Here is a 14,315-nt window from a genome sequence, read left to right on the forward strand (position 1 = left end):
AGCACACGCTCCGGACACGCAGGCTCAGCGGCCATGGCTCACGGGCCCAGCCGCTCCGTGGCACGTGGGATCTTCCCGGACTGGGGCACGAACCCGCGTCCCCTGCATCGGCAGGCGGACTCTCAACCACTGCGCCACCAGGGAAGCCCAAAGATTCCTTTTTATTCATCCTGCTAAATATATGTTTGGATTCCCAAATCTGCAGATTGATGTCTTTCAAGATTTTGAGATTACTTTTGGTATTATATTTCAACCATTTCCTTTCCTTCATTCTCTATTATCTCCTTCTGAACTCTATGTATATTTTATATTTTCTAACTCTATCTTCCATGCTTAACTTTTCATCCATTTTTATGTTTCTGTCAATCTGAGCTGCATTCTGGATAATTTCTTCAAATAGTTTTATTTGGTTCCCCAATTCTCTCTTCAATTCTATATAATCTGCAATCTAATACATCTATTAAGTTCTTAAACACTCATTATTATATTTTACATAACTAAATGCATATTTAGTTCTTTTTCAAACTATTTGTTCCTCATATATAATTTTCAAGCTTCTTTTTTAGTTCTCTAAATATATTACATTTATTTATTTTTATTCTTCTGATAATACCAGGATTTTAAGTCTTTCAGGATCCAACTGTAGTCTCTCATTCCGTAGTATGCCTTGATTCTTATGTTTTTTTGTCAACTTTTATTCTGTATGTGTGACCTGCTAATTTTGTTAGAACTTTATCTGTGAGAAATCTTTGAGATCTAGGTTGAAGTAGAATTCTTCCAGAGAAAATTTACTTCTGTCCATTGCTTAGATAAACATGCCCATTTTAAAATTGGGTTGCTTTGCTTCTGGGTTGAAGTTCTTCATATATTCTGGATATTAAACATTTACCAGGTATATGATTTGCAAATATTTTCTCCCATTTGGTGGTTGCCATTTTACTTTGTTGATAGTGTCCTTTGAGGCACAAAGATTTCAATGTTGATGAAATCCAGTTTATCGAGTTCTCCTTTTGTTGCCTGTACGCTTAGTGTCATATTCAATAAAATGCTACCAAATCTAATGTCATGAAGCTTTTCCCCAAAGTTTTCTTCCATGAATTTTATAATTTTAGCTCTCATATTTAGGTCTTGATCTATTTTGAGTTAATTTTAGCATATGGTATAAGTGTCCAATTTCATTCTTTTGCATGTGGATATCCAATTTTTCCATTACCATTTCTTTCTGAAGACTGTTTTTTCCTCTTGGCACCCTTCTTAAAAATCATTTGACCCTATATGCAAAGGCTTATTTCTGTTTTTTCTGTTTTATTTCATTGGACTAGAAGTCAGACTTAATGCCACTACCACTGTTTTTTGTTTTTTTCCCACTACTACTATTTAGATTATTGTAGCTTTGTAGTAAGTTTGATATCAGGGAGTGTGAGTCCTCCTATTTTGCTGAGGTTTTTTCAAGATTGTTTTGGCTATTTAGGGTCCCTTTAGAATAGATTTTTTTTATTTCTGCAAAACAATATTGCTGTGCTTTGATAGGGATTGAATTAAATCTGCAGACTGCCTTGGGCAATATTAATATCTTAACAATATTAAGTCTTCCAATCCATAAACTTGAGTGTATTTCCATTTATCTATGCCTTCTTTAATTTCTTTCAGCAAAGTTTTATAGTTTTTAGTGTACAAGTGTTTCACTTCCTTGATCAATTACACAGTATTTTATTTTTTTGATGCTATTGTAAATGGAATTGTTTTCATAATTTCTTTTGCATTGTTCACTGTTAGTGTATAGAAACACAACTGATTTTTGCATGTTAATTATATATCTTCAACTGTGCTGAATACATTTATTAGTCCTATTAGATTTTTTTTGGGGGGGGTGGAATCTTTAGGGTTTTCTACTTATAAGATCATATCAAACAGAAACAAATTTCCTTATCCTTTCCCAGTTTGGATATCTTTTATTTCATTTTCTTGCCTAATGCTTTGGTTACAACTTCCAGTGGTATGTTTAATGACAGTGGCAAAAGGAAGCATCCTGGACTTGTTCCTGCTTTAGAGGAAAAGCTTCCTCTTTCAACACTGAGCATGACATTAGCTCTGTGTTTGTTTGTTTATTTATTTATTTAAAGATAGTTTCCTTCTATTCCCAGCTTGTTGAGGGTCATTTACATGAAAACATGCTGAATTCTGTCAAATGATTTTTCTGCATCAATTGAGAAGATTTTTTTTTCCTTTATTCGGCTACTGTAGTTTACCACATTGACTGCTTTTGTATGTTCAGCTACCCTCGCATTCTATGAATAAATCCCTCTTGATCATGGTGTATAATCTTTTTGATATGAATTTGGTTGTATTTTGTTGAAGATTTTTTTGCATCAATGTTCCTAAAGGATATTGGTCTGTAGTTCTCTTTTCTTGCAGCTCTTTGTCTTTGATCTGCAGGCAATGTTGGCTTCACAGAATTAGTTAGGAAGTGTTCCCTTCTCTTCAGTTTTTGGGAAGAGTTTAAGAAGACCTGGTGTCTGTTTTTCTTTAAATGTTTGGGAGAATTCTCCAGGGAAGTCATCTGGTAAAGGCGTTTGATTTGTAGGTAGATTTTTGATTACTGAATAAATCTTATTAGTTACAGATCTACTTGAATTTTCTACTTTTATGTGATTCATCTGGGTAGGTTTTGTGTTTGTAGGAATTGGTCCATTTTATCTAGGTTAGACATACACATACAATTGTTTATAGTACTCTCTTATAGTCCTTTTTGTTTCTGTAGAATTGGTAGTAATCCCTTCTTTTGTTTCTAAGTTTATTAACTGGAGTCATACCTCTTTTTTTTCTTAGTCAATATAGCTAAAAGTTTTCAATTCTGTTGATCTTTCTGAAGCACCAATGTTTGGTTTAGTTGATTTTCTCTATTGTTTTTCCACTTTCTCTTTTATTTAACACTGCTTTAATCTTTATTATTTTCTTCCTTCTGCTAGTCTTGGCTTTGGTTTATTACTCTTTTTCTAGTTCCTTAAGCTGTAATGTTAGCTGGTTGTTTTTGAGATCTTTCCTTTTTAATGTAAGCATTTACAGCTATAACTTTCCCTCTTAGCACTGTTTTCTCTGATGAATCACTGAAATTTTGGTAGTCTGTGTTTTCATTTAAATTTGTTCATATATTCTAATTCCCCTCATGATTTCTTCTTTGACCAGTTGGTTGTTTAAGAGTGTACTGGTTTAATTTCCACATATTTGTGGATTTTCCTGATGTTACTGTTTTGTTTTGTTTTTTTTTTTTGGCCACATTGCATGGCATGTGGGAACTTAGTTCCCTGATCAGGGATTGAACCTACAGTGGAAGTGTGGAGTCTTAATCACTGGACTGCCAGGGAAGTCCCTGATGTTACTGATTTCTAACTTCATCATTTTGTGGTCAGAGAATATACTTCAGATGACATTTACCTGTTTAAATCTATTGAGACTTATTTTGCAGCATAACATATGGTTTATTATAGGAAATGTCACATGGGAACTTCAGAAGAATGTATATTCTACTGTTGTTGGGTGGTATGTTCTTTATATGCCTGTTGGAGATAGCTGATTTATTGTGTTTCTCAACTCACATCTCCTTACTTATCTTCTGTTTGGCTTTTCTATCCATTACTGAAAGTAGGATATTGAAGTCTCCAACTACTATTGAAGAACCATCTATTTCTTTTCTTTATTTTAATAAATTTATTTATTTATTTTTGGCTGCACTGGGTCTTCGTTGCTGTGTGCGGGCTTTCTCTAGTTGTGGTGAGCAGCAGAAACTCTTCATTGCGGTGCACAGGCTTCTCTTGTTGCGGACCATGGGCTCTAGGTGCGAGGGCTTCAGCAGTTGTGGCTTATGGGCTCTAGAGCGCAGGTTCAGTAGCTGTGGCACACGGGCTTGGCTGCTCTGTGGCATGTGGGATCTTCCCAGACCAGGGCTCCAACCCATGTCCCCTGCATTGGCAGGCAGATTCTTAACAACTGCACCTCCACGGAAGCCCAGAACCATCTACTTCTTCCTTCAATTCCATCATCATCTATTTTTGTTATTTGTCCGTTATTAAGTATATAAATGCTTATCATTGTTATATCTTCCTATTCAATTGAAACTTTTATTACTATATAAATATCTTTGTCTCTTGTAACCTGTTTTGACTTAGGATATTTAACCTTTTAAAATTTAAAGTCTATTTAGTCTGATAGTCGTATAGTCAACCAGCTCTTTTGGTTAATATTTGCATGAATATCTTTTCCATCCTTTAACTTTCAATATATCTGTCTTTGGATCTAAACCAAGAGTCTTGTTCACAGTATGTCATCAGATTATGCTTTTCTAACCATTGTGCCAGTCTGTATTATTTCACGGGAGAGCTTAATCCATTTACATTTAAAGTAATTACTGATAAGGTGGAACTTACTTTTGCCATTTTGTTAACTGTTTTCTATATGCCTTATAGCTTTTTTTGTTCCTCATATCCCATATTAGTGTCTCTTTTTGAGTTTAGTTGTTTTTTTTAGTGAAATATCTTAATTCCCTTCTCATTTCTTTTCGTGTATATTTTATAGCTATTTTCTTTGTAGTCACCATAGAAATTGCACTTAACATTCTAAAATTTAACAGTATAATTTGCATGTATACCAGCTTAACTTCAATAGCATATAAAAACCCTCCTCCTAAACTGCTCCATCTCATTCCCTTTCAGTTATTGTTGTCACAAATTACATCTTTATACATTGTGTGCTCCAAAACACTGACTAATAATTTTCTTATGCATTTAAATTGCAAAAATTTAAATAAAGAAAATAAAAAGTGGAATTACAAACCAAAATTTCAATAATACTAGTTTTTATACTTGTCCATATTTATACCTTTATTAGAGATCTTTTATTTCCTCTCAAGGCTTTCAGTTATTGTACAGTGTCCTTTTATTTCAACCTGAAGAACTCCTGTTAGCCTATTTTGTAGGTTGAGTGTAATAGTAATGAACTTGCTCAGCTTTTGTTTAACTAGGGATGTCTTAATTTTTCCTTCATTAAAAAAAAATTATTTATTTATTTATAGTTTTGGCTGCATTGGGTCTTCATTGCTGCACGTGGGCCTTCTCCAGTTGCAGCGAGCAGTAGCGGTGCATGGGCTTCTCACTGTGGTGGCTTCTCTTGTTGCAGAGCACAGGCTCTAGGTTTGCGGGCTTCAGTAGTTGTGGCATGCAGGCTCAGTAGTTGTGGCTTGTGAGCTATAGAGTGCAGGTTCAGTAGTTGTGGCACACAGACCCAGTTGCTCGTGGGCATGTGGGATCTTCCCAGACCAGGGCTTGAACCTGTGTCCCCTGCATTGGCAGGTGGATTCTTAACTGCAGTGCCACCAGGGAAGCCCTCTCCTTCATTTTTGAGGGACAGGCTTGCCAGTTATAGAATTCTTGGTTAACAGTATTCTCCTTTCATTACTTTGAATGTTTCACTTCCATACCTGCTTCTGGCCTCCAATGTTTCTGATGAGAAATCAACTTAAAATCTTTTGAGAATCTCTTGTATATGATGAGTGTCTTTGCTCTTGCTGCTTTCAATATTCTCTGATTTTGGCTTCTGACAGATTGATTATTATATGGGCTTCTTTCAGCTTATCCTATTTGGAGTTTGATTGTTTTTTTTTTTTTTTTTTTTTTTTTTTTTGCGGTATGCAGGCCTCTCACTGTTGTGGCCTCTCCTGTTGCGGAGCACAGGCTCTGGACGCACAGGCTCAGCAGTCATGGCCCACAGGCCCAGCCGCTCCACGGCATGTAGGATCTTCCCAGACAAGGGCACGAACCCGTGTCCCCTGCATCGGCAGGCGGACTCTCAACCACTGCGCCACCAGGGAAGCCCCTGGAGTTTGTTTTTTATCTTGGATTTGCAGATTTATATCTTCCATGAAATTTGGGAAGTTTTCAGCCATTATTTCTTCAAATAATCCTCTGCCGCTTTCTCTCTTTCTTCTCCTTCTGGGATTTTCACAAAGCATGGTCTAATGGTGTTAGACCAAGAACTTAACGGTGTTCCACAGGTCTCTTAGGCTCTGTTCACTTTTATTCAATTTTTTTCCTTTCTGCTCCTCAGACTTGATAATTTCAATAGCCCTATCTTGAAGTTCGCTGATTCCTTTTACTGAAACTGGTTCTGAATCCCTTTAGTGACATTTTTATTTCAGTTGTATTTTTCAACTCCAGAATTTCTTTTTGCCTTTTTATTTTTTATCTTGTTACTTATGTTTACATTTTACTCATATCATTTTCCTGATTTTGTTCACATCTTTAGTAATTTGAGCATCTTTAAGACAATTGTTTTAAAAATCTCTGTCTAGTAAGTTTACCATCTGGTCATCCTAGTCAGTCTTTTCTGTCAATTTTTTTTTTTTCTTTTAATGGGCCACACTTCTCTGTTTCTTTCTATATCTTGTGTTGTGTTGTTATTGTTGAAAACTGGGTATCTGAATCTTGTAATGTGGTAATTCTGGAAATCACATTCTCCCCCTCCCTGCAGGGTTTGCTATATTTTTGATTGTTGTAGAGTGTCTCTGTGTTGGGATCAGTCTGAGGTGTAAACCTAAGGCCAACTCAGGTCTTTTCTGAGCCTGCATTCCTCTTTGGGCATGTGCAATGGCTTTTTAAATTCCCTTATGTATGTGGTTGCTCTTGAGTGTCCTAATCCTTAAATGTCTGGCTCCCAAAAAGGGTAAAAGAGAAAGGGAAAAAAAAAGGCACTGTCCCTTTAATTCCCCTTGAAGTCACTTCAATTGGTGGGGGTTACAACAGCAGCCACCTGCCTTTGTCCGTACCCCTATAATCAAACCAGTAATCCACAAATAGAACCTGATATTTGAACGACAAGGTCCTAATTGCCCACTCTGGCTCCCACAAGCATGTTAGTGTGGCTGCCTGCCATGGGGTTGAGGGACTGGGGAGTGTATAGTTACAATTATTTTGGGCTGAAATTGACTAAAATTAACCATAGTTTACCAACTAAACCTACCCCTGGAAGCTGAAAGCCTTCAAATACACTCTAGATATCCAAAATTGTTATATCAGATTCTGTTAGTCAACTATTGTCTAGGTCAAGAAGTGGATTACTGGTACTTCCTCTCCATCGTCTTCTGCCCAGCTCCCTTCTACAGCCTTTTATAAGCTAAGTATATTTGGTTTTAGGTTAAAAAATAGAAGCACTTCAAGATGGCAATACTGTTATTGTCAATTATTATTTTAAATGATCCATGTTGTTTTAACATGTATTAAATAATACTAGGGATAATTCAATTCACTGATATAAAAATTTAAATCCAGTATTTTTTTCCTTAAAAAACTTTTAAACAATATTAGCATGAAACCATTTTTGGCACTGAATGGAAAAAGTTTACTCCTCCCCAATAACAGTGCATGTGTTTGAGTGTTTATGTTCAGTTACTGACTAGATGAAGCTGAGATCAAATTGGTAATAATGGTAGATAGTAGGGCAAACTGTAAGAAAAAAAGATTAGTCCTACTTCATATATTAAAAACTAACTAGAGACTTCATCTTCTATTTCATAAGACAGATATTATGAAAAATTCTATGTAACAAAAAAATAAGCTGAATATGTAAAACACAATTGAAAGATACGTTATGGAGTATTACGATGGTAAATCTCTTTATAAAATTAAAAACTCCTTATCACTTTTTCTTTTTATGAATTTAGATATTCATATGATAGTTATTCTTAGTGAGTTAATCTATATAGGACCTCATAACATTACCATGAGCTATGTGAAGGCACTAAAAAACTACGTAGAGATCACAAATCAAGTTAATGACTGAACTGAGAATAAAACCAGGATAAATTATGTCTCAATGTGTAACCACAGTGGTTGCTCTATTACTGTCAATGATGCTTAGAAAAAAAAGTATTTGATCTCTTTAAAAAGTGAGTGGGGCATAAATTACAGATTTAGGGAGCTTATATGCTGAATTTCTGTGGGCAGTTCAATTAGCTCCTGGGACTGGAAGTGCTAAACCTAGCTGAGTAAATTTCCCAAGGTCACATAGATAGTAAATGCTAGTAAATTCTAGGATATAAACTCAGGGATCTGATTTTTAAAATAGAGCTCTTTTTCTGTTGGTGTTGACCAACATTGTAGAACCTTAACTATGGCTCTGTCTCCTACTTATTGAGAACAGAAAATCAAAGAATGACTACCTGAGAACTCTGAACATAAACAATAGCAGGCAAACTGGGGACTGAAGTCAGAACTTGAGTCAATAACCCTTAAGGGGGCTAATTCCAGTTATAGAGCTGTACTACTGCGATTGTGATGGTGCAAGCACTAGAACCCGGTGAGAAGACCTATCTCTCTGGCTAAAGTGTAAAAGTTTGGGTGAGAGGAAGCTCTGTTATTTTTTTTTTTTTCCTTTTCTTTTGCCTTTGCCCTGAAGGTGTTCCAATTGTGCGGAATTGCATAATAGCACAGGGGATTAATACTCTACAAGAAATATCATCTATTTCCAGTTCCTTTAGCCAGAAGCTATTTCTTATAGAGTATTAACTGGGAAGTGAAGAGTGTAGGGAAATTCTTGGAGAGAAGAGAGTTGGAGAAGGCGGATTCCTTAATTCTGCGAATGAACTGACACAAGTTCCAGGCTCACTCCTGAGCTAAGCACATGTAACAAACTCAAAGAATTATAAGAAAGGCTTTTAAAAACATAAGTAAAATATACTCCACTGCCCACATCTCAGGCTAACTCCTGAATAGTTCATGTGCTGGGCAGACCCAGACAGTATAGCAAAGGCTGAATCACTATCCACATAAGGTGAGACAGAATTTTCAATCTGAATCCAATCAGCTTGATTCCTGAAACAAATTAACTAACTAACTAACTAACTAACTCTCTCCAGAGGATTTCAACAGAGTCCAGAGTCTTAAAAGATAATACTCAAAATGTCCAGGGTACAATCCAAAATTACTCAACACAGAAAAGAATCAGGAAAATCTGAGCACTTCTCACAGAAAAAATCAACAGATGTTAACTCCAAGGTGATTCAGACACTGGAATTGTTAGAAAAATAATATTAAGCAGCTATTATAACCATTCTCCTTTTGAAATAAATGGAAAGATAAAAATTCTTAGCAAAGAAATAGAACCATAAAAAAGCAGCGGAATAGAAATTTTAGAACTGAAAAAATACTGTATCTGTAATTTTAAAATGCACTGGAGGGACCTCCCTGGTGGTCCAGTGGTAAAGAATCTGCCTTCCAATGCAGGGGACGCGGGTTTGATCCCTGGTCGAGGAATTAAGATCCCACATGCCGCTGGGCAACTAAGCCCATGTGCCACAACTACTGAGCTCGCGCGCCTCAGTGAGAGAGCCGGCGTGCCGCAAACTACAGAGCCCATGTGCTCTGGAGCCCACGTCACAACTAGAGAAGAGAAAACCCACACACCACAACTAGAGAGAAGCCCGTGAGCCACCATGAAGAACCCATGTGTAGCAATGAAAGATCCTGTATGCCTCAGTGAAGATCCGGCATGCTGCAACTAAGACCCAACGGAGTCAAATAAATAAATAAGTAAACAAATATTTTTAAAAATTCACTAGATAGGCTCAAAGGCAAAATAAAGATGAAAGAGGAAAAATGTCAGTGAACTTGAAGATAGATTAATAAAAACAATCTGAAGAATAGAGTAAAAATGAATAAAAAAAGTGAACATCAGAAACCTGTGACATGTTATCAAAAGATGTATAATCCATATCACAAAAGTACCAGAAGAAAATGAGAAAGAGATTGGTGCAGAAAAAGAAAAGTCTGAAAAATAGCTAAAGATTTCCCAAATTTGGTTAAAGACATAAGTTTACAGATTCAAGAAGCTCCTTTAACTCAAAAGGATAAACTCAAAGAAAACCACACCCAGATACATAATAATCAAATTGTTGAAATCAAAAATAAAGAAAAAATATCTTCAAAGCATCCAGAGAAAAAAATCATACATATAAGGGAATATCAATTCAAAAGACTGTGGATTTCTCCACAGGAACCATGGAGCCAGAAGAGAATAGAATAACATTTTTTTAAATGCTGAAAGGAAAGAATTGTCAATCCATAATTCTATATCTAGTGAAAATATCCTTCAGAAATAAAGGTAAGATAAAGACATTTCCAGATGAAGGAAAGCATTAAAAGGTTCTGCCAGCAGACTTGCTCTAAGAACTAGAATTCTGAACAAATAACAACACAACAGTGATCAACACTTAAACTTACTATGAATCAACTGTTCTGGGCACTTAAGCGGGCTAGTTTACTTAATGCAAGAAGGCTGGTACTACTAACATCCTCATTATAGAGATGAGAAAAAAACGATGTTATGTAACTAGTAACAGAACAAGAATAGAACCCAAGCAGTCCGAGTTCAGAAATGACACTCTTAACCTTTACTTGATGCAATCTTCCAACTTACTTGTACAAAAAAAAACTGGAAAACTGGAAGATATTAAGTTAACCAAGCAGATGAAAACCATTTAAACAGATGTAGTAATTAAAAAAATTATTTTTATTTAATGCTGCTCTCTAGAGATAAAAATAGGAAGGCAAGGCACCAACTTGATGCATTACTTAACCTTGAAAAAAAATTCTATTACAGCTAGGATGAAACACTGAGTTATCAATAGGAACCATAACAAGAAACATTTTTTTGAGTACCTACTATGTGTCAGAAATTGTTTTGGGGCTGAGGATATAAAATGAATAAGATAAAGCTGCTGTTCTTAATACAAATTTGGATTTTATACAAATTAGGTAAAACAGACAAGAAAGTAAATAATTACAATATAGCACGTGTTATAATATAAGCATGTACAAAGCCCCAAGTACATACAAGGTAAAAATGCTAAACAAAGGAAGCATCAATCTAATCATGGCTGTTTAACATTTTTTTTAAACGATTTGAAAAGCACCAAAAAATAAACATTAAGGGAAATAGTCCACAATTCCCTTTTCCATAGCTCATGCCAACTACTATCTCTGTTTCAAATTTGTAAATAAACTCTCAGTTCAATAGGTAATGAACATAAAGAAAAGCCAGAAGAATCTGACTGTGTATACCATGTGTATATAGAATCTGCTTGTGTATACTATGCTGTGTACACTTTAGTTTTCAAAGCCTTCAGCCTAAAGATGATGGACTTATTTCAAAATACTTAAAATCAGCTCTTGCTAACTTATTTCCCATTCACTCAGCAGTCTACTGCTCAGTAATTATGTGGATTCAGAAGGGAGAGGAGAAATTAATCCAGAAAAATCTTTCAATAAGGCAAAAGTGTTATTTCTATATTAGATCAAGAAAGCTATATTCAATTTAAAGAGTTACCTTAGCAGTTGTAAGGAACAAGTTCTCCAGATAAACTGGGGATCCTGAAGGTAAGGACCATTTCTTACTTTTCTTTCCATACTTACATCCCTAATGGTTAATGCAAGGCCTGGCAAATAGAGTATTATTATGTCTGTTGAATTAGATTTTTATTATAAAATAATTAACAAGAGGTAACGTTTAATTCTTTCTTGACTATATTCCTTGAATGCCAAGAAAGAGTTCTTTTATGTTCAAAGACTACTACTTAATTCCACAGAGAAAAGAGACCAAATGTGACCTTTGATCTCCTACAGTCAGGTAATATAAGTAAGGGTTAAAAAAAGAACAGCATAGGGCTTCCCTGGTGCCGCAGTGGTTGACAGTCTGCCTGCCGATACAGGGGACACGGGTTCGTGCCCCGGTCCGGGAAGATACCACATGCCACGGAGCGGCTGGCCCTGTGAGCCATGGCCGCTGAGGCTGCTCAAAAAAAAAAAAAAAAAAAAAAAAGAACAGCGTAAAAGAATCAATGTGAGTTCATTAAAGACCAGCATGGACTTTTAAATTCAAAATCTCTATCAAGCTACTTTAGTTCTTTTTTTGCTCTTATTAAAATGAAATGTTATAATATAGTATTTGTAACAGGAAAGAAAATACAGTTAACTAATGACCCATTCACATTTCCCTGTAGCTGTGCTTCAAGTGGCTGACATTTGTGGCATACAAACTTAGTCTAAGTAACAGAAAGAGCATTATAACTCATATTCTATGCATTCAATAGATATATTTACTTTTATATTCATATTGCACACAGGATCAATAAATGGCTATAAATAATGATTGTGAAACCCTGCAATTATAAAGTTGCTGTATATTTTCTAGATTGCTCTGAAATCAACTGTATTAATCAATGGTCATTAAATCAACAGATTCTCACTAAGTTGATATTTCTGTCTTTAACGTAAGTGATGTATGTTGTTCTCATTAAAGGGGATTTTAATCTAAGAATTGCTAAAATAATAACAAATAAGTAACTAAACCATCAAACTGAGGATGGATGTCACCATCTAGGTCAACAAAGGCATAGTTTTAAATACACTAATTTAATATACTAGTAATATATTATTGATTGAGCTTCTTTTCATGACCACACATCAACATGCCTATTTATAAACTGACTTGTAAAAACTTATTAAAAAAGACTCTACTTCTTAGTTTTACTAAATTAGTATTTAATGACAACTAAGGGAAATTAATTGATGATTATAATCACACAAAAAAAGAATATTTTACATCTTAATAAACTGGACTCTTCTTGGGGTTATAATTGATAACTTTTAGCAGTAATACAATATTTTCTAAAAGTTTCAACACAATATGCAAAAACAAACAAACAAAAAAAGAACTTGAAAGAAACTGTGGCCAATATTTAACTAGACAGGATACTGAGACTCATAACTCTGGGAAATAAGGGGGGCAAAATTAAGTGGTATGACTGGAGTTTCTTAGGTTTATCAGTCTATTGTAGTGATTAGTGGTATGGAATTAATTTTCTTTGCAACATGTTGGTGACTTTCTTACCTAGAGAGCATGCCCAGAGGTGTAACATTAAGTGATCCCATCAGCATTGCCAGGGCCATCCCTGGCGCTTCCCGTTCTATTACTTCTTTTGTGGCCTGTAATTAAAGATTAAATAGCAGACTGAGTGAAATTAACCAAAAATAAGGACGGCAGAGTAGTAAAATTAACTTAATTATAAATCATGCTATCTATAAACCATACTTAGTAGTTCTCCAAATATTTTTTTAAGGCACCAAGACTCAATTCTTTGGGACCACTGAATAAAAGCTGAGGACCAGAACATCAAGGGAGCTTTTACATTAGCAGACCTTTCTTATCCCTTACAATTCAGAAGTATTTAATAGAAATTTCATCTTGCCTAATAACCTGTATTTTAAAATTAAGCCTCAGATTGCTATAAGAGCTCAATAGATTTTCACAGAATAAAAAATCTGGGTAGTTTTCTTTGTCTATTACTCTTGAAATAATTAGTCCGTAAAAACCCAAGATCACCTTGTATCTCTCCTAGCTCTATGATTTTATGATATAATAAATGGAACTCAAGAAATCATCGAGTCAACTTTCCCCATAAATTGGGTAGAAGAAAAACTCTAGATTTACCATTTCCATATCTTCGATATAAACGAACTGATTGTTTTTAAAAAAGAATTAATGAAGTGATAGGCTTTAACTATATAATAGAACTTTTAAGATAGGGCATTCTTAAGACAAGTGTGGTTAAACCTCGAATAAGGTACTGAAGGAGGCAAGAAAATTTCATTTTCTAAAGGTCAATGAAAATAGGCATATATTTATCATAATGTGATGGTAAAGATATGTTTTAGGCTAAAGTTGGGAGTGAAACACATGATTTAATCCATTTCTAATCCTCTTTCTACATATGTAGCAGGTTACAATAACTGGGAGCAACACAGGAAGAAAGCTTGCAAAATAAAGTATTACAGTAAGTAAGAAGCAAGACAAAATAAAAAGTAAGTTATGGAAAAATATAGTGAAAGATCGATAGTTCAATATTTCATTAGAAGTCGAGTGATCGTCCTAAGTAAAAATCACTGTTCTAGGCAAAATTTAGGTTGGTAAATATCTCATCTAGCCTAATAACCTAAACTTTAAAATGAAGCCTCAGATTGTTGTAATAGCTCAATAGATTTTCATAGAGTAAGAAATCTGGGCAGAGCAGTTAAAATGCACCAAGTATGTGTTACATGCCAGTTGATGTTATAAATAAACTTTTAAGATGCATATGAATTAGTTAATCCCTTATAATTATATAGAATAAAGGATTACTGGAATTGATGTAATCTACTGGTTCACTGAATCCCAGCATAATGCAATATTGAACAATGTCAGAAATTTTAAAGGAAAATTAACACTACCAT

General features: G+C 34.9%; 1 protein-coding gene across 12 annotated transcripts in view; it reads right to left on the minus strand.

Annotated features, from left to right (window-relative positions):
• GPHN (gephyrin) overlaps positions 1–14,315 on the minus strand; it is a 626,350-nt gene that overhangs the window by 310,635 nt on the left and 301,400 nt on the right. For all 12 annotated transcript variants that reach the window (XM_067732935.1, XM_067732912.1, XM_067732903.1 and 9 more), the window contains one exon: positions 12,937–13,031. In XM_067732935.1, coding sequence (XP_067589036.1) covers positions 12,937–13,031 — 95 coding nt within the window. The remainder of the gene's footprint in view (positions 1–12,936; positions 13,032–14,315) is intronic.

This window comes from Pseudorca crassidens, chromosome 1, assembly GCF_039906515.1.
Source record: "Pseudorca crassidens isolate mPseCra1 chromosome 1, mPseCra1.hap1, whole genome shotgun sequence".
NCBI classification, from domain to species: domain Eukaryota; kingdom Metazoa; phylum Chordata; class Mammalia; order Artiodactyla; family Delphinidae; genus Pseudorca; species Pseudorca crassidens.